Source organism: Neodiprion lecontei, chromosome 4, assembly GCF_021901455.1.
Source record: "Neodiprion lecontei isolate iyNeoLeco1 chromosome 4, iyNeoLeco1.1, whole genome shotgun sequence".
NCBI lineage: Eukaryota > Metazoa > Arthropoda > Insecta > Hymenoptera > Diprionidae > Neodiprion > Neodiprion lecontei.
The window spans coordinates 6,142,834-6,168,236 of record NC_060263.1 but is presented as its reverse complement, the minus strand read 5'-3'; the positions used below and the strand labels follow the sequence as shown (position 1 = coordinate 6,168,236).

At 36.3% G+C, this 25,403-nt stretch overlaps 2 protein-coding genes across 11 annotated transcripts in view; one reads left to right on the top strand and one right to left on the bottom strand.

Annotated features, from left to right (window-relative positions):
* The window catches only part of LOC107221347 (arrestin homolog), a 94,157-nt gene extending 73,638 nt beyond the window's left edge, over positions 1–20,519 (bottom strand). Inside the window, exons 1-2 of one of the 4 annotated variants that reach the window (XM_046736230.1) lie at positions 20,164–20,519; positions 11,353–11,951 (exon numbers count right to left, since the gene is read on the bottom strand). In XM_046736230.1, the coding sequence (XP_046592186.1) occupies positions 11,353–11,492 (140 nt within the window). In that variant the 5' untranslated portion in view covers positions 11,493–11,951; positions 20,164–20,519. The remainder of the gene's footprint in view (positions 1–11,352; positions 11,952–20,163) is intronic. The other 3 variants (XM_046736229.1, XM_046736231.1, XM_046736232.1) reach the window with 3 other exon arrangements.
* Positions 1–25,403, top strand: part of LOC107225043 (14 kDa phosphohistidine phosphatase-like) — a 126,149-nt gene that overhangs the window by 78,202 nt on the left and 22,544 nt on the right. The gene's annotated exons all lie outside the window — the stretch shown is intronic.

Sequence of the window (25,403 nt, the reverse complement as noted above, 5' to 3'; positions counted from 1 at the left end):
GCGCATATCCAATCATGACGTTACAAAAATCATGCAAATAGGTGACTTGAGGTTACTCATTTATTTTCGTATATTCTGTTTGTTCAAAAAGGCCAGTTTCTGCAGTCAAAAATCGCAAGAATAATAATATGAAGAATAAAAAAATATTAAGCCTTGGATGTGTATTTTGATTGGTTTAAACTAAAGCGGATGTGCATTTGTTTAACCTTATTTCCTTACGTCGCGATGTAAATTTAAAAAAAAAAATAACATAATCGTTTATTTAGAAAAAGTATAATTTAGTTGGTTAAACAATGAGAATCGATTCATTTCCGGTAGAACCGGAAGTTCAAATTAAACTGGGCGTAGCAATTTTTCACGCTCATCATTTCGTTATAAAATCCTGTAAGTTTCGAACTTTTTCATCTAGAAATCTTCGAAATCATCGCGGAAATTTTTGCCGGACAGTTCGACATTTTCTTAAAAACCTGTTTCTCGGATTTTGAAGTTTTGAAAACTCAACGATTCGTTTAAATTAGAAAAAAGTGATTTTAGATCGAAACCAATACCTACTCCTTTTACACCGCCAAACGTGACGAAAAGTATAAATATTAACATTCGTACCGAAACGAGAAACTTATATTCGAGGCTGATGTTTCCATTTTTGAAATTTTTTTCTTCGACTCTTCCATTTGTCAATACCACAACGAAAATATTCAATAACCGTGCGCTTAGTTAAAAAAAAAAAAAAAAAATGAAATCATTTTTTTGGAATCCCACATTTCATGGAAATATTTATGACAAGTAACAAATGCGCAAACATAATTTTGTAAAAAAATACACACACATATATATATATATATGTGTGTGTGTAAAAAAAAAAGAAGGAATAAATCAGCTGACACGTGTTGACTGTATTAGGACAAAAATAAATAAATATATAAAAAACTGCGTCTTCAGCTCCGCATTAATATTTATTTGAGTATAAACACGTGCTGTTTATCCTGTCCTCAAGAGCCTACTCCTTGAACATTTCGTGAATTTGGTCGATAAATTATTTACAGCTTTCGAACCACCGTATTATATAAACGAGATAATATTTTCTTGGGTGAAGATTTTCCGCAGCTTCTTGAAAAGCTCTTCGCCCATATTCATGTTCACATTCGTTTTGATTTATCGTTTGTGGCAACTTATTGTTTTTATACGCGTTCTCGAGTATACGGAGCTTATCGTTATTGCAATATTCACATTATTATTATTATTATTTGCTTCTTGAATAAAATACTAAAATACGATTAATTGTGCGCGTGTATACGGGGCATTCCACGCCAATTCGACCTGGGTTTCACCCTTGACCTCTGAGATTTCGGAGTACCTATCAAAGTGAGAACAATCGTAGAAAAAATCGCGCGACAAATCTGAGAGGTTAAGTGTTAAGTGTAACCCAGGTCGAATTGGCGTGGAATGCCCCATATATACGCGAGGCGAACGAGCCTTACAGATAACGTCGTCGTAAACGATTGTATGGGATATAATTGGGCCACCTACGCACCTGTATCGCGTATACGGTAAGATGGCGTAAAAATATATATATATTAATGCGATAATAAAGGTGAATTTTATGTTACATAAATCCCGAGGGTGTCGTTGGGACATCAACTTTTTACTTTATACAGGTCTACAATGTGTGCCGTACATTCCGTTACGAATTGTGAAAGGTTGGATGGAAATTTTATTATTTCGACAGTAAAATATATATATGTATATATTTTTTTTTTTGTGCGTGCGTATTGTCGTAAAAGAGAGAAAGAGAAGTGATTTTTTTTTTTTCTTCTCTTATCCGATCCAATTATAATCGTTTTATCGAAGGAAGTCAAAAATTTATCACGTATTGTTATGAAAAATTATCGCGGACACGTGCTCGCAGTTTGTTTTATAAATTTGTCAAGTTTTTAATTAGTTTCAATTTAAATTCTATACCTTTTCTGGTACATTACGTGTAGATTACGGGATTTTTTTCATTTTAATACGATTTAATTAATTTTTGCTTCTTTTTATTTTCCCTTTTATTTCTTTTTCTTTTCGCGAATTTAAATCTTTTCGTTTGAATTTCTCTTCGAACAACGAAGATTTCCATTCGTCGTCACGATATCACAAACGGCGAAACTCAACGACAGTTCTTTTGCCGAAAGGAAAAAATAAAAAATTCTTGTCAATCAAAGAAAATGATCGTTATTCATTTATTTATTTTTTTTGCTATATTACTGAGAACGAAAAATTCATCCGTTTCATATGTGGGTATTAAAATTGTGAATTTGCATGAAAACGACGATGAAACACGTGTGTAATAATAAAAATTAATCAACGATCGGCACGGTACGAGATTAAAACACATGCATATAAAATTCACCAGACAAAATTCAGCTGGATCCAAATTCAAAATATCCCGTTTTATTTTTCTTCACATTTCGTATCGCGGCTGCAATTTTATGAAATGAAAAAAAAAAACCAAAATAATTATTCTCAAACTCGATATTATTGCGCCAAATTTGGTAATGAAAAATTTTTCAACGATCGTTTGCAAAGACAGAAAAAGAAAGAAAGAAAATATTTTCTTATATCCGTGTGGACATAAACGTTTTTCCAAGTAAATGTTGCGTAGGAAAAAAAGGATCGTTCACTCCTCGTTAAAAAAAAGTTGACAAAAAATAAATAAATAAATAAAAAAAAATACCAATATCGCCCGAACAAGATATCCAGTCTTGTCCGCGAAGTAATTGACGCTAATCGGCACTAAAATCGTCGGGGGAATAATCGGGAGGTAAATACGAATGATGCGATATTCGTGTTGTTTGCCCCCCCCCCCCCCCCCCCCCGCCCGCCTTCTCACCTCCTTCTCTCTCTCTCTCTCTCTCTCCCTCCTCTTCTCTTTTTCACGCTTTCGAGCCGTCGTTAACATCGTTCGTATATTAATCTCTACATCACGTTGTAAGTCTGATATCGGATCATAAAAGTTAGTTGGGATCCGGTTATTAATCGGTTCAACCCTAGAACGGCAACGAGAATTGTGGGGGTGGGGAGGGTGAAAAAAAAAACACCCCGCGTGACTTTCTATTACCCGCCGCAAGATAACAACTTGCGTTTTCGCGTTTCGTTTGTTTGCGGTTGGATCAAATTTTCTTTTTTTTTTCTTTGGTGGAAGTTGGGCAAAAAAGTTTTCGTGGCCCACGCGATTCATTGTAAAAAGAAGAAAAAAAAAAAAAAAAAGGGTAAAACGCAACAACAAAAAAATAAAAGAAAATGAGACCCTAATGGAATTTTTTCCGAAAATAGATGACGGAAAAAAAAAATAAATAAATAAATAAAAAATAACGTTACCGTTGTAGGGTTAATCCGAAAACCACAAAGGCGCGAGCACTCCAAAGACCCAACCAGCCCATCCTTTAACCGTAAAATCAATTTTCCTCTACGTTTTTTGTCCGGCTGACTTCTTCCCACACACACACACACACACACACACACCTACCAAACTTAGGAGTCCAATATTCGACCATCCGGCTCTCGTAAAATTGTCATTAGGATAGTTTCCCCGGATTAAATTAACCTCTTAGGTCGACAGGGTTGGGGATAAATTCCTCGTTTCCGAAACCAGTCTCTCTGTGGAAGATCTGACCCTTCGTATGCAAAACCGTGTTTCATTTTGGTTTACGGTTGTGTCAAAAAGCGGTTATCACAAAAGTTCTAGCGGCAGGATCAGTTTTTTTTTTTTTTTTTCTTTTTATTTTCTCTCTCGTTAACTTGAACTATATTTATAGCGGAAAATAATCTTTTTCGCATAATTGAACTCGTAATTATTATCATGACTCATTCGGATTTCTTTTGAATTCTGCCGTTACGATGATTTACAGCTCAGTTATAGCTCCCGAAAATTTTGAAGGAAGTAAAAGTACGGAACTTGAAAATCTGAAGAATAACATGACTTCGGTGTTTTTCGAATTCGGGAAAATCCCAGTTGAGAAAAAAAATTCTACAATTTTCTCAACAATTCAACGTGTTTCAATTTTTTAGACTTTGGATCGGTAAATAGCCTGGAAATTTAACTCACGAGTTTTGATAACTCTGTACAGATCCTAAAATTATAGGTCCCCTGATTCCCTGATGACCTTTACGAAACGGCGTCAGAATGGCCATTCTTTCCACGTAACTTTTCCAGTCACGCGATTAATGTTTTTTTTTTTTTTTTTTTAATGGCTTGAAGTTGATTTATACGTTTCCTATGTATTTTTCGACCCTCAATGCGAATCTGATGTCAAAAATTGATTAAAACTAAAAACAACCCCTAAAACGGGGTGAATTATCAACTTTGTTTTAGGTAGTGTTCTCGAATGAGATTTATACGATTATTTATTTTGATACAGTACGATTTTAGGCCGAAAACATCTGCAACTCCCGATACTATCTATATCCACCCCTGAGAAGGGTAAAAAGTACCCCTGTGCATTGAATTTTGTAAATCCAATGGCCATTTTGAGATCTCTGTTTGCCAAGCAATGAATTCCAAGCGTTTTTATTATACTCTTACTATCAAATTTCTCTGCTAACGAATTGCATTTACGAAAATACGTTTTCTTTTCTATACGTTTATTTATAACGATTCGAAACAATTATGGATTTTTAAAAAATCGTAATCTTTCCAAATTTTTTAGTAATTTTTCCCCTGAAAATGCAAAAAAACTCAGGTCTTCGCATGGAGTATAAGAAAGAATCAGAAAAGAATAAAAGTGTGCCACTACAGTGGCTTCCGTAAATTAAAGGGTTAAAGTCATGTTTTCCTGAGACTCTGAAAAATGTCAAATAATCGAAAAACAAAATTTCCGAAGTAATCGCAAACACTTTTGACAGCACAATTTCGCTCCGTCTTCCTCTTTCTATGCCGTCAGTAAGCAATCACCGTTCGACACGGTTTAAAATCGGATTTTAGTCACAGGTAGAGCGAGTTCTGCACGTTCCAGCAAATTCGGGTAATTCGCGTTGTCCAAATTCCAATCATCAGTAATTGCATCGCACCTGATCGTCACTGTAGCTGTGCCATGAAAACCGCCGTAGCTGACCGACGCTGATCGACGATGTTATCCCCCAATCGAAAATTGGCTCGAATTTTCCCCGTCGACGTTTCAATTTCCGTAGAAACTTCGGAAACGGTTTATACGACACGTTCCGTACGTCAATCTGTTCCTGAAGGAATTAATTAGGGGGGGTTAATTAAACGGTCGCTTCGTTGCGACGTCCCGCTGCTCAGTGACGATAATCGTGTTTTTATGCACAGAGAGATATCGCTTCACTTACGTCAGGTGACACGAAAAAAAAAAAAAGAAAAAAAAAACATAAGGAAAGAAATCACTGTTCTGCAACCTTAAAACCATTTTTAACACGCCGAGCATCCGAAATGTGATTTATGCTTTGCTTGACCATTGCGAAAACGCGGAATAACAATTTTTTTTTTTTTTTTTTGATCAAACATTCATTTCCCTTCTTCCGTTACTTGATTTCGGGTTTAAACTTTAGGTGTTCTATGGTGTGATTTTGTACTCTGGTTCCAATAATTGAAAGTTGGAAGAGTCAGTTTTGAGCCTTTCTCATACCTTCTAAAAACCAATATAAAAAAATAAAAAAAACGAGAGATTTAAAAAGAAACTTTGACTACGTCACATATTTTTTTTTTTTATTCGCATACAAGCACTCTGAAACTGAAGGTTTCCCCCTAAATTTACGCGAAAGCAGTCGATTTCTCCTTGAAACCATCCGATGTTTGCCAGATACTTTTTTTTTTTTCATAAGCTAAAATTAACTGTGAAAATCAGTTTGATGCTTGAGCACAATATTTATACTGCCAACTTGACATAGGAACAGAAAGGAAAAATACGTTGAATGTCAAAACTTTTTTATATTTCATAAAACTTTAATTCTTACGGTTTGAGTTTCGTTATCATCCTAAATTATTTTCTTCCTACATTTAATTGAAAATATGAACATTCTTCTCAAGCATCAAATTGATTTTTTAATACATTTTACTCGATGAAAAAAAAAAATTAATAAATAATCAACAAAACGTCGAAAATTTCAATGTGTTTTACATTCAAGATTTCAATCGCCCCCTGGCACGTGTTGATATTATCCAGAAATTTTTCCTAGTGTGTATCTAATTTTTTACTGTTAGATCGATACTGTGAAAATATATTGGAAACCCCAACAACTCACCTATTTTCACAAAGCTTTCCCTCGTTTCCCTTAAAATGACCAGAATTGAGCACTGTGAAGCCTGTTTCCATCATGGGTCATTTAATCCTCCGTTTTGGGCAAATTGGCTCGCAAAAATAGAAAGTCGAGGGAAATTAATATATATCTTGAAACCGTTTGTGCAGTGACAACAAGCTTCGCTCGAGGCTGACTTTAGTCGACTTAGCGTCGAGTATCAAAAATCGAACCTTTTCAAAACGAGTCAGAGACAAGGAGTACCCTACAGCTTCTAAGACTGTTGGAAAATCGCGATTTTCGTATCGGCAGTTGGCTCGTCAAGGGTAGTAACGAATGCAAGGCATAACCAAGTGACAGCCTAGTCACTAAGACTCGGAAGGAAATCCCAAGGAGAGCGAGATCCGGGTGCCACTCACTCAATCTTCGTTAGGCGTGCCGTGGATCGTTCCTCTTCTCGTCTTTTTCTTTGTCCCCCGCAGCGCCACCACCCTGACTCAGATTTTTCATCAGCCTATCAATCACCCGGTTGAATTGTTGTTATTTGTTACAGCACGACAGTCGAGATAGACGACAGATTCGTGTACCATAACACTGTAATTTCTGTGGTTCTTCTCGGTGTTTGGTGATCGACGAACATCCATTTCAGCCCCAGCTGTAACGTAACAACTTTCCGTGTCATGCTCGGTTATTCGCTCAATCTCGGTCTAGGGAACAGTTTCACGTAAATTATACAACCCTCGATATCACTCTGGAACTATCAAATTCCAACCGTCCTTTGACCCAGGAAATCCATGAATCGTCACTGACGGTTCAGGGGTATGCAAATTATTCAAATTCACTAATCTAACTGCAGCGATATTCGGTAAATAAACTTTTACTTTCTCCTAATGTGGTTAGCGATGATAGCAATCGTTTTGTCCTTCATGAACATCCTGCTAATTTTGACGCTTCAACTTCTGCACGTGTAAAATGCATCCGAATTTGATAATTGAACATATTTTTTCGAATATTTGATTGGATTCCAGCACAATTCTTGTAGGCATTCACAGTTTCGATCGATGAAGCATGATCTAAAAGAGTCGCAATAGTTAGTTAATCGTTATAGAACAATACAATATTTGACCATGGCTTCGTACTGTCGTGTTCTCAATTAGCCTCTCAGTTAACATTCGCTCACGTGAAATGTATCGAAATTTGATGATTGAATCTAATTATTCGAATACATGATTGGATTCTAACACAATTCTTGTACGCACCTGAAGTTTCGATCGATGAATCATGATCTAAAAGAGTTCCAATAGTTATTGAATCATTGTAGATCAATGCAATAGTTGGTCACGGTTTCATATTTTCGCGTCCTCAGTCAGCCCCTCGGTCAACATTTACTCATCAAAAATTCATCATCGAATCTCAATATCAGCAGCAGCTTTAGTTGTCGATGAAAGTTGATGGATCGGAAGATGAGTTACATTCGTAGCTTGGTTTAACGCCATCCAAGAAGTTGGACCGAATGTCTATTGAAACTCTGACAGAGTACTGTCACATTTCTTCTCGCATAGTTACGTCCGGATACTGGATAGTCCCTTCAATGTTTTCGCCTTCCATAATGCACTTTGCATAGTGGATAGTTGAATCAGTGATGGATCGAGGTTCCTCCGAGGGTTTCCAAGACCTTGTATTGCCGCGCATGGGGCTATAAAAAATTGAAAGTGTGCAACGTGACAAAGCTACGTTGTTGCAGACTCGACCTCTGGGCCTGCGGGGAGCGAGTTTTGAAATATGCACACTCAAGGGTTTACCCATCCCGTAGAGTGCCAAGGACCACCAAGGACTTCCACTCGGTCCTTGCATAACGTTGCTGCATAACCAGCTCGCTCACTTTACTAGCCTGAGAATTTCCCCAGACAGTCTTGGATCGGTTGATGTGCTCTCTCTTATCAAATTTTCCTTTCTCTCTCTCTCTCTCTCTCTCTCTCTCGGCATGTCGCGTTGATCCTTTTCCATTGTACCTACTAACCATCCAAAAGAAATCCTACGGATGTTTTCGCGTCGAGGCAAAGATCTTGTTATAGAAACTATCACTAAAAAAAAAATCTCCGATCCCATAGAGACTATCACTAGTAGTCGCCAGCTACTCCAATTTTCGAGTCCATCCTCCGGCCAGTTTTGAAGTTTCACAATGACGAAGTTTTTCGTGTAAGATTACTCATTTTCGAAATAAACTTACTGCGCGATGAATAATTGATCTAAGTATTTATGAAACTTTTTGAAAACGTGTAACAACAGCGGCAGAATTACTGTTTTCAAAAAAGCTTCTCACTAAATTTCACTTTGTCATTCTTGAAAATTTTCATCAAATTCAAACTTTTTACGTGTAAACGTTGTACAGTAGCGTTCAAAAGTGACATCTCATCGATTCTAGCTCCTGAAGATTGATTCCGATCAGTGAGCGTACTTCTTTAGTCATTCATTATTTAAAAGAGGTTTTGGAATCTGTATCGAGACTTCTGAGTTGTAGTCATCTATCTTTTGATTATTCAATGATATTACGCGACCGAAACATCCTCAGCTTTGAAATTACAAATAACTCGTGACATATAAGAAAGAATTCTTTCCGTCACTCGCAATCTGCATAACCGGAAATGAAGAAACGATTTTCTAGGTATTGAAGAAGACGGTTCGTCGTTTGAACTTCTCCAAGATCCATAGCGCCGCGCTTTGAATGAAGTCTCTTCCTCCCCTTCACAGTTTCTTAGTAGAGATAACGTGATTACATATTGAATTCGAAGTAAAGTACCATGTGTGCTTTAGCGGCGCACAGTGCCGTCGACACCGCATGCATAAGGATTTACAGCTCCACTCAGCGCTGAAAACTTTTTCTTTCGAAACTACCCTGAGTGACGGAACGAATTTCCCTGAGCCATCAATGTACGGAAAGTTTCTTTTCTCCATTTATCGACAGCGTTGAGCACTCAGGGACTTTGAAAATAGTCCTCAGTTCACATCGGAATCAAAAATTAGTCGAAGATGTTTCGACAAATTGACTGATCCGAAATTATACTTTAAGTGATTTTGTATTATACCGTTAGTTTTAATGATTTTTTATGGCATCATATTTCCTAGGGTTGTATTTTTAGCTTTCCGCTCTTTCAAATTTTGTTTTTGCAATCGTTGCACTTGTCTAAAGGGGGAAACCTATTTTAGGAGACTGAAAAGTAATTGGTTTTTGGGAATTTCTTCGACAAGAAAGAATTGAATGGATATTTATAAACTCTGAGGATCTTTTATTTCTAATTTGAACTAGATCTAGTAATTTTTTCAAGTCATTTCAACCGCAATCGATCGAGTTATTAACTACGTCCCAAAGTAGTTCTTCAGTCACCTTGGTAATTTGCGTACACTCCGAAGGTCGCAAAATTGATCTGAAACCACCGAAATTGATATTTTTTTCATTGTTTGGATTATGTCTAAAAACATAAACCTACCATCGTTTGAAGTATCCCTTTTAATTACAAAAAGCTGTGACAAAAATGGCGAAACATCACACTCTCTTTTTGAATTACCTGTAAAACATCCACGTTCGTCTTTAATTAGGAGATTTAGGTTCACGTTCTTAGAAATCATGTAGACAATGCAAAAATTACAGTTGAGTTGGTTTCAGATAAAAATTGCGACCTCTAGAGTGTACGCGAATTGCCAATGTGACTGAATTTCTGCTGTGAGACGTAGATGATAACTCGATCAATCATGATTCAAATGACTTGAAAAAATTACCATATGTAGTTTAAACTAGTAATAAAAGATTCCCAAGAGTTTGAAAAATGTCCATTCAATTCTGCGCTGTCAAAAAAATTCCCAAAAATCAATTACTTTTCGGTTTCCTAAAGTAGGTTCTCTATTTAAACAAGCAAACCTTAGTTGCCGAACATTACCATGGACATTAATAAAGACTAATAATGATGTCAAGAATACTATCAAAGGACTTGTAAGTGATACAAAAACTAGTTGTGATGGAATTCTCAAGTTCTTCCATTAGTTCAGACCTTTTGCAGTAGCTCAAAACGATCCCACGTGACCTGAATTTGAAAAAAGCTCACGTCATTACTTGACATAGTGAATCCGATGAAGTGCTTCGAAACGATCGCCGTTTTTTCATATTTTTATACTTTTATTTTTTTATATTATTAGGTCTACAACTTTGCTCCCGCCGTTTTTTTTTTAATTTTAAAAATTATATAAAAAAAAATGGTATCTTATTTATGTTTCAAAGTATTGTCCGTCACTTTCCACTACTTTGGCCCATCTTTCAGGCAACAAACGAATCCCGCGTCGGAAAAATTCTTCATCCTTTGATAAGATCCAAGAATCGATCCATTCTTTCACTTTTTCAAAAGAATCGAAGCACTGGCCCGCCAGGCCGTGTGCCATCGACCTAAATAAATGGTAATCAGATGGAGCAACATCTGGAGAGTATGGCGGGTGAGGTAGAATTTCCCATTTCAGTGTTTCGAGGTACGTCTTGACTACTTTCGCCACGTGAGGTCGAGCATTGTCGTGTTGCAAAATTACTTTTTCGTGTCTATCAGCGTATTGCGGCCGTTTTGCTTTTAATGCCCGACTCAAACGCATTAATTGCGTTCGATAAAGTTTGGCACGAGTCTTCATTAAGTAAAGCCTCCAGTTCATCATCTTCAAAAGTTTTTTCTCTGCCACCGCTATGCCGATCTTCAACAACAAAATCACCGCTTTTAAAGCGCTGGAACCACTCGCGACACGTTCTTTCACTAATAGTATCATCACCATAAGTACTTGAAATAACCCGATGAGCATCAGCCGCCGATTTTTTCATGTTGAAATGAAAAAGTAAAATCTCCCGCAAATGACGTGAATTCGGTTTATGAGTTGACATATTTAATTAAGTGTAACTATATGACGCAAACAAAAATTAACTAATATCGATGTAAGGTTATATTTATAGATGTCAAAACTGATGGAAAACAACTGTGATTTATTTATTTGAACTATTACTGGCTACTAGCGCCATCTTTTGGAAAACGGCGGGAGCAAAGTTGTAGACCTAATATATTTATATTGAGATGGAAGTAAAGGAACACTCACTTGTCCGGGACGAGAAGCTGCGTCTGGTCCTGGGAATTTTCGGACATTTCCTCTGCGACTGTGGGATCCTGGCCAATGTTATCATCGTCAAGATTATCCTGTGAAGAATGCCTGCTGGCGTCGGTAGTAATCTCGGCCATATTTTCCCGCGCTTCACGACGATTGCAGAAGCCGAATAAACAGTACACGATCACGCACACACTTCCGGACGTGCTAATCCACCCCCGTGAAACATTACCATTCGCAATTAATACCGCACGACGATGATCCTATCGAACTTTTGGTTATTTTTATCAACTGATTCATTTCCTTTTTATTCTTCAATGTCTTCGGTACTGTTTTGAGTCAGGTTTCATTTGTTACAACTCACTGACGCGCTGAAAGGATAGTATTACTTTCCTTTATTATTATTCTTTCTTTTATTGTCTGACGAACCGACGCAGCTTCACAAACTCGGTTCGATATTTAATCAGACTCGCCTCGAGCTGACAGCAGCTGATTCTTCTGCGATGAAATATAAATATGTCTGCACTCTGAGGTGATAGGGTGTATCGTAAAAATTGGATCTCTATCCGGCTTTCCGAGTATCTACATATAAGCTAAGAAGTAGGTCGAAAATGGAAGTATGTAAATCGGACTTCATCTGCATCGCCGCTTTAGTATCCAGAACCGATATTCAATGTGTCGGTAGAATGTCGATACAGGAATCTGTATCCAGAACCAGCATTCGGAGTGCCGGTAAAATGTCGGTAAAGGAATCTGTATCCAGAACGGCCATTCGGAGTGTCGGTAAAATATCGGTAAAGTAATCTGTATCCCGAACCGGCATTCGCAGTGTCGGTAAAATGTCGGTAAAGGAATCTGTATCCAGAACAGTCCCTGTATTACTACTTCCATTATTATTCAATAACTTTCCAATTCCGCGCGTAATAATATGCGTATGTAAAAGAGTATATTATTATCGCGAAAACGTGGGATAAGAAAGATGCAAATTGGCTGATAATCCGCAATGGAATAAATTTCTCTTTTGCCAATGCGCAAACGTTTTTGCATCTTATAATTCGATACTGCGTTGCGTTGTAACGATTAATCGATAAAAAATTCATGAATATCTACCCTCGATATTATCCGTTTACACTCATCGAGTGAATAAACTGATTTATTACTGTCGTCCCAAGGCTCTCTTGGTTACGCATCATTATTTATTTTTGTCCTTCTTTTCCCTCCATCTTGAATTAATCAAGAGAAAGGTAATACATTATGTAACGCAAGAATAATACAACGCATTGGCAAAAATTGCTATCATCACTATTACACAACAAAGAAGAAAGACGACCCCCCCCCCCCCCCTTTATTTTTCACATAAATTGCAACTCTTTACTCAATCGATCCGAGCTAATCAATTCTCATGATATTCCGCGTTCAGAAAAATCCCGCTTGATTCTCATGAATATCATAAATAGATCGTTGAAATTTTGAAATTCCAATTCACGCGTTCTTCATTACACGTAATGAACGAAGGTGTGGTAGGTAGTGAAAGCAATAAAAATGAGGGGAAAAAAAATTATTTTCCGTATTGAAATCCCCCGACAGCCGTCTGTTCTTTTTATTCTCACAGTGGCTTCGCATTTGTTTGTTTGGTTTTTTGTTTATGTTTTTCTTTTTCGTTCTTTTCATTGCCTGCGGCTTATGATACACTAGTATATGTACATATCCTACTGACCACGCAATACAGCCGACAGTATCTGAGCCTCAAACATTTATGAGACAATTTTACAACTGTACCCTTTCATTTCTTTCAAACACTCTCATATGTTTACCCAGCGCGCAATTTCGGACAAATTGTATGGTGACAAACTTTTTTCCACCCTTTTTTTTTAGTTATTTTTTTTTTTTTTTTCGAATTACCCAAGTCGTACGAAATGAGGACTTGTCACGCGTATTGCGCAACGTGAGAAATAATTATTGTAACTTGACGAAAGAAAAATAAATAAATCCACCCTCTCGTCAACGTGTGAAAACTATTCTCGATATTGTTGTTATTTATTTGTTTATTTATTTTTTTTTTTTTGTTTCTCGATGCTCGGTACATTATCGGCGATTTATCGATTATCGTACCAGTTTACTTTTTTCTTTCGATCGTTTTTTCAACACCCATAATCGACACGGTCGACCGACACCGTGTTTTTTTTTTCCCATGTATCCGAGGCTGTTGTATACTTGGGAAAAGAGTTTCCTTTCCGTTATACGTGTGTACAGGTATACGTATAATCGATATGGTATACGTTGTACCGACCTGCTGATCCAAGAGTACCCATCATCGCTCATTCGTCGAGACGGAAACCGTGCACAGCACTTTTACCAAAGTTACGCAACGATATTTCTCGTTCCTAACAAAAGCTGTATACATAACGTAATATATTACGTATCGTACTTGTGACGACGATCGTGGGCGTGAAAAATCCTTTCGCAGGGTTTTTGTGCTGGCATTATTATGCGATAAGTATGTAGGTAGAGAGAGAAAAAAAAAACAACTCATTTTTGTCGATGTTATTATTTCTTATTTTTTTCATAATTTGTACCAATAATAGTAATAATGAAAAATGTTACGGAAACCGTACGTTGATTAACTAAATATTTTAATTTTTTTTTCCGTACTTTTTTTTTTTTATCCTGAAACGATTATTTTGAGAAACTCTTCAATTTCATATTTATATTTTGAAATGAACTGTATTGGAATTTTTAGAACGGGGTAAAAGTGTAACTGGATCAATAAAATTAAGGTCACGGTGTCGAATTTTCAAACGTTTCTTAATTTTGTTAAATTTTATAATACGGAGAATCGAAGTATAAAAAAAGTGAAAACATAATAAGATAATTACGTGTAGCGAGCTAAAACATATAATCGTCAAAATTTTGACGATTCTGTATTTTGGTTTTCTGTACTTGGTCTCTTTACATTTGGACTTTCGACATTTTAAAATTATATTCAACAGATTTTTCTGCTCTTAAAAAATCCGATACCGTGACCGTTCGATTTTTCGAAAACAAGGAAAAAAAAAAAAATTAAAAAACATTTCCAGCTCAAACTGCGAGGGAAACTCTCGTGTACATAAATTATCGCTAGTTTAAATACTACGTGCAGGGTTCGAGAAGCTAGCCAACGGCAACTTCTCTGTAATACAGCGCATAGCTAATTCAGGCCCGTTTCCCAGTCCGCCTCTGCATCACTACAGGGAATTCCGAGCAACGAAGGGGCCGAACTTTGCCCTTTGAAACGCGCAAACTTTGATGATTGTCATCTATGCGTTATATCATATATATCATACAGACCTATACGCGTATCGTCTTGAAACGAAGCATTGATTCGACAAACTAGATCATAGAATACGAAAAGTATGTTTCACGCTACCTAAAAAGAATTATAAGAATGTCTCTAAAAAATTTCAAGCAAAGTTTAACAATTTTTTTGTTCCAAGAAAGATTGAAAACTTTCCCGTCACATTTTTATCACATTAATTGCATTGTAATGTCTCTTATAATCAACGAGACCATTTATTTTTTTTTATTTTCTTCTGTTTCGAGAAAGTACTTTGAGTCGATTTTCAACGCGGACTCATTTACGATCGAATCAAATTAGAGCTAAATTCAACAATTTTTCATTACAAATAATATAAAATGTACAAATTCATAGATACATACAAATCAATTTAGGTATAAATTTTCAAGTTCGACATTTGAACCGTTAAAATACAAACCGCGAAACGGAAACCGCAATTCTTTGGTTTTAACTACGGCTGACCATTTTCTGGTCAGAGTGTTTTGTAAACTGTTTCCGTTCAGCGCATAAAAGCTCGATGCTCATCGATTCGACCAGCTTTTCCTTTCCAAGAAATACGAGGCTCGATTTACACTAGCAAGCGATCAATCTCTTCGACTCGCGGTACGTTAAGCCTTTTTTTTCCTTGTTTTTTTTTGTTTGTTTTTGTTATTTTTTTTATTTATTCTTCTTACTCCACTAATCAAGAATTTCCCGAGTAAAAAAACGAATCCCCTAAAATTCTGGTATTACAAAAAAAGCGTTAAAAAATTACAGAAATTTTGCAATTCTTCGCTCGATGAAAATACGACGTGATGATATTCGATTAAAGTCTTCTTCTTTTTTTTTTTTAAAGATTTTTTCGAGGTTTTCATTTGTTTAAATTTGGAATACCTACCTAACGAATTCCTAGTTAGACTGAATCTCTCGTAAGGAGCTTTGGAATTGAATTTTTTTTCTCTTGCGGTTTTGTTCTTTCTTCAAGGAAATAAATGCGATTCTAAAGGATGTTAATTTTTCAAGCATCCGCGAGTCTGTCAAGAAATTCCGAAATACGATACGGGATATTTTTTGACCGTGATATTTTTACGCTTACAAATTATACAAATGGCGAGTGGGAATCTTTGAAATTGACCTGCGGCTACTGCTATCGAGCGAGTGCGAAATGGGTGAAAATTGATTCGAGGTAAAAGTGCAATCAGAGATTCAAACGAAACTCTGAATAAATGGAAGCTGGTGGAAAAAAAAAAAAAAAAAAACAACAACGAAGAGAAAAAGGAATTTTTTTTTTTTCTAAAAGAATTATAAAACAGTTCACAAAATGCTAAATTTCCTATGTTTCAAACATCGTGTCTTTTTCACTAGATTATCGAATCATAAATTCGACTGTATATAATCTTTGGTGTGGCTCGGTGTTGAAAGGTTCATTTTATAGTTTACATCAGCGTCGTAACATAACCTTCGCCACGTGATTCTTCCCACTTTTCTACAACCAAAGACCGTGCGGTGCAGATAAACTCTGCTTGTAAAATGACAGGGAGACGTTGGTGTAAATATTGTATGGAATACGGATCAGATAAGGGGACGAATGACTTTACATCGCGTGTCTAATTGTATAAGTACGTATGCGCCATTACGCGACCTTTTACCACGCGTAAAGGTAAAAGGGCGCGTTTTTTCCCACCTTTGTGTTTACGCGAAAAACATGAGGGGATGCGTTAAAAAATGTTGGAATTGAAAGTTGTAACAACCCTTTCGTCGTGAACTTTGTGAAAAGTAATCACGTTCACTAACAATGGTGTAAGATCGTACGTTACGTTTGATATTACTTTTTGTGAAAATAAAAAGTTTTAAAGATTCTTTCCGAAATCGACGAATATTTACGATTCAAAGGTTTTTAAACCTTTCAGTCACAGTCGAATGCTCAGCGCGATTTTAATTCCCTAGTCTTACCGCAGTTTAGGTATTTGCAACTTGAAACGATCTTTTTTACTTCTTGTAAACCCAAAAACCACCGAGTAACAAGTTCCTACCAGAATTATCGAATTTTTATTTTTTTTTTTTATTTATTTTTGTTTTTTATCCTTAGAATATACATCCGCCATCTTGCATTAAGAAATTATCAATTTCCGACTTTGGATGCCTGATCGCCGATCCGAAAAACTCCTGAGTAATAAAATTCAGGCAAAAATATCGAGTTGAAAAATGTGCGACTGAAAGGGTTTACAGCGTTTGGGAAAGAAGAGAAGAGAAAAAAAAATTCGAAAAATACGACCTTATATCGTTACGATTGATATGATTTTTTGAAAATTTATAAAATGTTAATGATTTTCCTCAAAAACGATAAATTCTTACGTTGCGGAAAAAAAAAGCAACGCAAAACTGGTGAATGCGATCTTTACACCATTTATAAGTCTGATAAATAAAAATATATATTTTGGTGCCGAAAAGGCGTATCCACACCAAACATAAGACCTTCTACCTTTACTTATTCTTTCGGCTGATTTTAATTTAGATACGCGTTTTCAGTGCCTTTGTATCGAATTCAGCGAAAAATGAAAAAAAAAAAGAAAGAAAAAAATTATACGCTCTTTTATCACCAAATTTATCTTTTTGGCTCATACGTCCTTATATCATTAGACACGCGATAATTTCGTAATTATAGGAATTCATCCAGAAGAAAAGTGTGCGACAATAATTTTTCTCCCCCCGTTTATACCGCGCGATAAATTTTCAATTTCCAATCGCAAACTTTCAACGACACTGCTATGTCCAATTTCATTTTTTACAGTTACAAAAAATTTTCCGATCAAATTCCAACAGCGTTAATTTATACAGCTTATAGATCGAGCGATTGTGATCAATGAAGGAAAAATACATTTTGAAAACTAAGTTAATCAATCTGCGTTGATGCTTCATTTGCACCTGATCAACCTCGTAATCCTATTATAACAAGGATTGCACAGCCCATTCCCTTTGTAATTTCCGTTAAACTGATGACGAGCTTGCGTTAATAATTGCAAGCTCGGCTTTGATGAGAACTGAAATATATACAAGGGCTTCGAATAAATATTCACCTCACTGTTAACGACGCAGAAAACACCGCGGGATAAACCGGAAAATTTATTCTCTGTTGAAAAAAAAAAAAAAAATAGTCGCGGATCAATTGTATTCTGTTCGATTTTTCGTTATATCTGCAGATCATGATCGGCAAGATTTTTATTTTTCGAAATTTGAAAAAAAAATTAAGGCTCATACAATCACGACGATGAAAAAAAAAAAAAATAAACAAATAAATAAATAAATAATGAAATTTTCAAAATCTGCAAATATCGAACTTGCGCAGCTCTAGTCTTACACATTTTTTTTTTTTTTTTTTCTCAAACAAACTTACCGCAAGCGGTTTACAACAAGTAACAAAAATTACACCGCGCGAGTACAAAAATGAACGTTGCAGAATCAACTTCGGAAACATAATTGGAAGTCGAATGATTTTCTTCGTAAAACTAATAAATTGGTCGACATTTTTTCAGCAGTGAGAAGGAGAAAAAAAAAAAAAAAAAGAAAAAGAAAAAGAAAAAAAAATCACGGCGTGCCTCCATTTGCGGAATGAATCCGCAGAAGAGCGTAGGCGAGATAGTCGCACTTAATCTGTCTTTTGAAATCGGATTAGACAGCGGGTCTGCATGTAGAAAAGAATAATAATAACAATAATAATATGAATTTTTAACAAAACTGTTCTCTTGGATTAATTGAGTTATATATACAATATACATATATACATATATATATATATATATATATATATATGTATATTTCTATGATGTTTCTATGCAAAGTAAATATATGACTAGCCGCTATTCGTAGCTCAAGGACTTAATTCAATCGTAAGGATCGAATCGTTCGCTTTTTCATTTGTGTTAATTCAGACGGTGTGTTTTTTTTTTCTTGTTTTTTTTTCGGAAGGAAAAAGTCGAACGAATGAAATTTATCAACGTAATAGCTATTAATTTTATAAATAAAAAAAAAAAAAAAACAGTACCGATGTTGGCAAAAAGTTGATTATTTTTTTTCGTAATTTTAACCTCTCATTCCCGGGACTTTTGCGCACTTGTTTGAACTCTGCGAGGCTGAAAACAACGATTACTTTTCTCGAGCCAGTCGATGACCGAGCCACTGGTTGCGCCTTTAGCAATGTGTGATGTAAAGGGCAGCGAATCATTTACAACAATTTTTGCCACGGTAGTTCAAAAATTCATTTTCACCGCGCTACTTTCACAAAGGCTTTTGTTTTAAATAAATTTCATAATGATTATAGAATTTTTAACGAAAATATATAATAGCGGGTTACTTGAAAGGAGTCTAGAGTTTCAAATTTGAATGAAATCTAATTACACCCAACGGCGTTAGTCGAAGATAATATACCCTGAAAATTGGTGGTGTAGCCTTGATCATAAGCATCGATTAAGAACTTCCCGCTCGTTTAAAGGACTCGAAGAATTTATCCTGATAAGGATCTAATGAATGAATTTAATCCCTTCGAGTTCGGGGTGGTTAGATTTTTTATTTTTTCTTATTTTTCACGGTAAGTTGTTTCAAACCGATTCCCTTTTAATTTCATATCGTGATAATATTCACACTTTTCCTGTCACAAATTGCGGTGCAAAAATTTTCGAAACGATTCTAATTATGCGTTTGGTATTTTTTGGGAATATTCTTTTTTATATTCATTTTTTGTCTCTAACAAAAATGAAGTTCTACCCTTGTTTTCTTCACCATCATTACTGATCAATGAATTCGACCGCATAATTGGTTTAATTTTTTTTTTATCGACATGTTTTTACATCGCTGGTTCGAAATACTTCGCATAGATAAACTGTCGATAATGTTGCCACGTTTTTGACAAAAAATTTTCCCTCACATGTACCGAAGAATGATAATAGTTTTGATCGCGCAATTTTCGGTGCTCGAATTTATTCTAACTGAAATTCAATTCGTTCGTTTGATCATTCATGCAGTGAAACTTTCGCGAAATTTATATACAACGGGCACTGAAACAATGAATTTTTGCAAAATATATTCAACACCGATAACTGCAATCGCTTCGGGAATTATTAATTCTCGTCGTGTTTGTAGAATCTGAAAATCGCTTCGAGCACAATTTTTTAAAATCTCTTTTCGTTCACCTTCGTTTTACAATTAAAAATTCCGCGTGCGAAAAGATTCGCGTGTAATTCAACGTAAAAACGACCAAATCGGTTATTCGACGAGGTTGAATCGAGTTCTGGAAATTTATTATCCAATAAATGGAAAGAAATTTTCTAACCGTTACATATGTATATATATACTTCAATTTATCGTATCGAATTTCAACGATTCGAGCTTGCTTCGCGTAATTAAACGTTACTCGATTGAAGCAATTGATTTACTCTCGCATCGCGGCTGTTTCGTATCATTGTTGTTACTATTATTATAATTATTATCTTATGTACCATTCATCGTTAAATTCGTCAAGTTTTTATTCAACGAGAAATAAACATGTTTTTTTTTTTATACAAACAGATAGACTAATAACGCACGCCGCACTGACACTGGGACACAGAATAAATAATTTAATTAATGTTCACAACCGACGCGTTAAAAGTAGTTACAAATTTACCAATATGTATGTATATAATATCATCCGACACACGTATAATAATTTTATCTCAACAGGTTGCGAAAATCGATCGAAGTTTACGAGAAAAAAAATAAGTGATTATCTTTCCGTTTTTCCCGGCCTTGCCAGTTCGTAATTTTCATTCGTATTCCGCGGTTCGTTCGAGCTTCTCCAAGAGCTTTTTACCTCGTCCGGCCGCTCGTGAGGCTCGACGATAACTGAGCGACGCCGACGCGGAGCGTCGCGACGACCCTTGCCACTCACCTCCACCTGCATGCGAATCGGACCCCTTTTCACTCCCCTTCTCCAAGTCCCAGTCCAATCCAATACCCCGAAACTCCCGCTCCGGTTACAATTTCAACAATTTATCATTGTGCAGTTTCTACTAATTCATCCTCTCGAATTCACCCCACTAATGATCAACACCCACGCCTGTATTATTGTACCGGATGTAGGCCGCGGTTTTTTATATCCCTCGTTTTTGTATCAGCTCTCCGATCGAATTACCGTCGTGGAATTTTAACAAAATTTATGTTTATTCACTTGCGAACCTTGCCATTGCTAGTCGAAGCGAATTTTTTTATGCTATGATTGAGAATTTTTAATTTTATTTCATTTTTTTTTTTTTTTTTTTTCTTTAGGGTTGAACAATTGTTGGCAAGATTGCCTGCGATAAAAATTTTAAATAAAAGTCGAGTAGGTATCTACAAAATTTTTCAACACAAGCGAATCGTATGATTGTGTAACAATTGATAATAATTTTTCACCCTTTTCTTTTGTTGGTTAAAGTTTCAAATTTTTGGTGCTTTTTGCGCAGCTAAATTCGTACGTGCATATTACAATCGTCAGATCCGTTCGAATGAAACGTCCGATAATAAACCCGCGTCAAGTGTGATACGAAGAAGAAAAGGGGCTTGAAAACGGGGGTTAAAGCTTGAAAGGGATGAAAGTATAGTGTTATTTAGTATATAATATCTACAAGCCGTTTGATGCGGTCGCCGCGATGCGAGCTTAGTGGTCCAAAAAGGGTTAAAAGCTTCGCAAAGGGAAATCTTTTGATCGGAGAGTCGTTTCACCAAGCTTTGAAACAAACTGTTGCTTTTCCACACCAAATACGACGACTGTGAAAGCTGTGACTGTCTTTCTCGTTATCGCAATTATTCCCACCCTTATTTACGAGGGTTGTTTTTTTTTTTTTTTTTTTTTTCTCTCTCACTCTTCTCACTTCTTTTCTCTCTTCTTTTTTATCGTATCGCCCGACGACGACGATCCTTCAACGCGTTAGTCTTTCACCGAAAGACGGGATCCAGCCTTCGTCTCTTTTTGACCTCGGCGACCTCCGGAAAAGATACCAACCCTCGACCCTCGCCAATTGCTTGCCGAAGTTGCTCTCTCGAGTGCCGCTTTCAGTCTCTCGTCGCATCCTTCGAGCGTCACTTCACGTGTCCCGGGATTACCGTCACGTTATTGAAAATAATTGCACAAGGTTGATATAGATGCGGTTCGAGGATGGCGACGCTTGTTTTGCCTCGACAGAAATTGGGGCGTTAATGCGTGAGTCAAATTTTTTAATGGAAAAAATTTTGACAACCATTTCTTGGGCATTTGAAACAAACATTTTTTTTTCTTCCATTCATTCGATTCGACATTTTTTGATTTAAGGATTTTTTCCGCAGCCTCGAACCGAAATCTGAAACTCAAAACTTCGGATTCAATATCATGGAAGATACAAAACTGGAACAATTACATTTTTTGCAATTTATTTCACCGTGTTTTATTCGCCATTTTAAAATATGGTCACGTGACATGACGTGAATTCTGTCATTGTATTGCATATTCAATTTATAGTTGATAATAAACTAACAACAAATTAAATTTACAATTGCACGTTACACTTGTTTTTTCTACTACAAATACAATACACATTTTTGAATGAAATAAAATAAATTTTGTTATGCGAATTACATTTGTATCCTGCAGTACAAATACAATACACATTTTTCAATACAATACAATACATTTTGTGGTACAAATTACATCAGTACTTTGTAGATGATTGTGACAGAATAATCTCTAAGTACAAAACTTGATTACAGAGAAAAAATTCAATTTGTGCATTTTATTTTGCTTCAATCACACGATACAAATACAATTTCTATTATATTATTACCGGTTTACAAAATGAAAATACAATTTGCATTCCATTTCACTTCAATTACAAAGTAGAAATTTAACGCATGGTTTCTCTTTCCCATTAAAAATTACACGTGCAATGCAACATGCAATGTTATTTCTAATTGAAGTATAATTAATTACAATTTGTAATCAGACGATGCCTAGTACTGATTACAACTTTCTTAATTCCTGCACCCACACTAAACGTACCCGATTGTTAGTTCCATATTTTCATCACACTTTTTCAAATTGTTCCCGATTTGGATTTGAAAAGCGTTCGTCATATGAACGTATCGATCCAACCAACGAAAATGACGAGGGTAAAAAAACGAAAAATCTTAAGGGGCACACCTAGTGTGACAGCCTAAGAAATAGGCGATTTTTGGGAATTTAAAAAAAAAAAAAACTGATGTATCAATTATTTAAAAATTTTAAGGGTATATTTATACATTTTTAAAGAATATACAGTAAAATTTTTGAAGAAAAAAATTTAACATTTTTCGAGTTACACGCGATCTCCGACGGCGCTGAAAAAAAAGGTCCTCCACTGCTGCAGTGATTCTGGCCTTCTCCGTGGATGAAACCTAAAAAAATAAAATTCTCGTTAAACTAGAAGATATTGTCCGTACAATGACCTACGGTCGAAAAAAAAAATCAAAAATTGACAAAATGGCGGCGGTTAAAAAAAAAAAATTGAATTTTACCCAAAACTGTGGTCGTTTTTGGCCTGCCAAAAATTCAATTTTTGATCAGATCAAAAAACTGGTAGGTCATTGTACGGACAATATCTTCTAGTTTAACAAGAATTTTTTTTTTTAGGTTTCATTCACGGATAAGGCCGGAATCACTGCAGCAGTGGTGGACCTTTTTTTTCAGCGCCGTCGGAGATCGCGTGTAACTCGAAAAATATTTAATTTTTTTCTTCAAAAATTTTACTGTGCATTCTCAAAATATGTATAAATATACCCTTAAAATTTTAAAATAATTGATACAGTAGTTTTTTTTTTTTCAATTCCCAAAAATCGCCTTTTTTTTAAGCTGTCACACCAGGTGTGCCCCTTGAACCAATAAGAATACGAAATGGTCCGAGTTACGCGTAACGGCGCAAAACCATCAAGAGGACCGTATCAGCTATTGTTGTTGATTTAGTTTTACAAAACGGCGGCGGACGAATGGATTCGAGGGTCATTTGGCAGGCCGATAAGACCTTGGAAAGATTTTCATGAAGATTGGAATCGAGATTGAGCAACATGGTGGTTCGATCAGCTCAGGGTGCGGGCAATTGCCGTACGTTGAACGGACGTTTCGTCCTTGATTCCCATCCGCTCCCTTCTTTCTTCATTTCCCTCTTTATACGCGGAGGGAATATAACGACACGATACCGCGTTACGCAAGGTGGTCGGTCGAGATGAATAAAAGTAAAACTCGTGGTAAGCTCTCCGCTTGACAAGGTAATAAGCCGGAGTGCTTTGACGTTTCACGTTGCCGCCTCTGCGAAAGGTCTCTCGGGGACTCGACGCTTTTCCCGGAAATCAAAAGAGGATCAAGGATCAAGGATCAAGGATCAAAAATAGCCCGCCCCTCTCGACGATTCGTGGTAATACCGAAAACGGTGTTGGATTTTCCAATTTTCAACGTAAACATTTTAGCGTCATAGGATTTTTTTCAATCGATTTCTTATTTCCTTTGTCGAAAAACTTTTTGCAAAAATGCGGCGACATCCAAACCTCGAGATATTCGCGTCAACCTAACGATCGTGCATTAGCCAGCGAAAGCGGATGAACCCACCAGTTTGTCATTCGGCTGACGCAAAAGAAGAAGAAAAACCAGTTACCTTTTCTTATCCTTCTTAACTGTCGCTTGCACGCGATTCACTTCACATTGTCGCAATTTTACTCTGATGAGGTTTTCGCATTTCGTTATTTTCGTACAATAACGTTTTCTTTACGCTGTATTCACACTTCTGCTCGGTAATGGACACCGCCTAATCATAATTTGTAATTAAGGTGGTGCTCTGGTCGATTTCGACGTTGACTTATACCGAGAAAATCTCTTGAAACTTGAAAATCAACCGCGCATGCGCGAGTTTTATATTCGCGCAGGTTGGCCATCCCGAGTTTTCAGCTGTCAAACTGTTTCTGACGGCGATGCAGTTGTTACGAATTTTCGAGGTTAGAATCTCAAATAATCGAGGCAGTGACTCGGAAAGGTTTGGGAAGCATTTGTTGTCGGGTCGGAAAGTCGATTCTTCAAAGAACGGTCGGAATTTAATGCTCACGCTCTTTAAAAATTCAAACGTACACATTTTGCGCAGGTTGGCTCGCCTGCGTCGCAGTCAAGAATATCGCTGCGAGAAGATTTCGTCGACCAATGAGATTGAATTATTTGGCGCATGCGCGATTGATTCTCAAGTTTCTAGAGATTCTCCCGGTATATCTCGAAATATCAAAGTTCGCGTATCTGAAACGCAAAGAAAAGCATAACAGCCCCGTTCTGTACGCAATTATGAACAAAAACACTTCAATACATTTTCATTCGATGCTGAAATAAAGAAATGGCTTGGTTTCTACGAAGTTGTAATATAGTTGATTCGTAAAATTCATGCAATTTCTTTATTTCTGCGTCGACTGTAAATTCATCGGAATGTTTTTGTTCGTAATTGCGTTCAGAGCGAGACCGTTAAGCTCTTCTTTGCATTTTAGATACGTGGACTTCGATATTTCGAGATATATATATCAACATCGAAATCGACCAGGACACTCCCTTAATCACATTTTATCCTACGAATTACAAAATAACAAGGTAATTTGCATTCCGTTTAACTTGAAACAAAGAATGCAAGTCGTACTTGTAATCCATTCTGATTCAATTAAAAGAAGCAACCGTAATTTATATTTT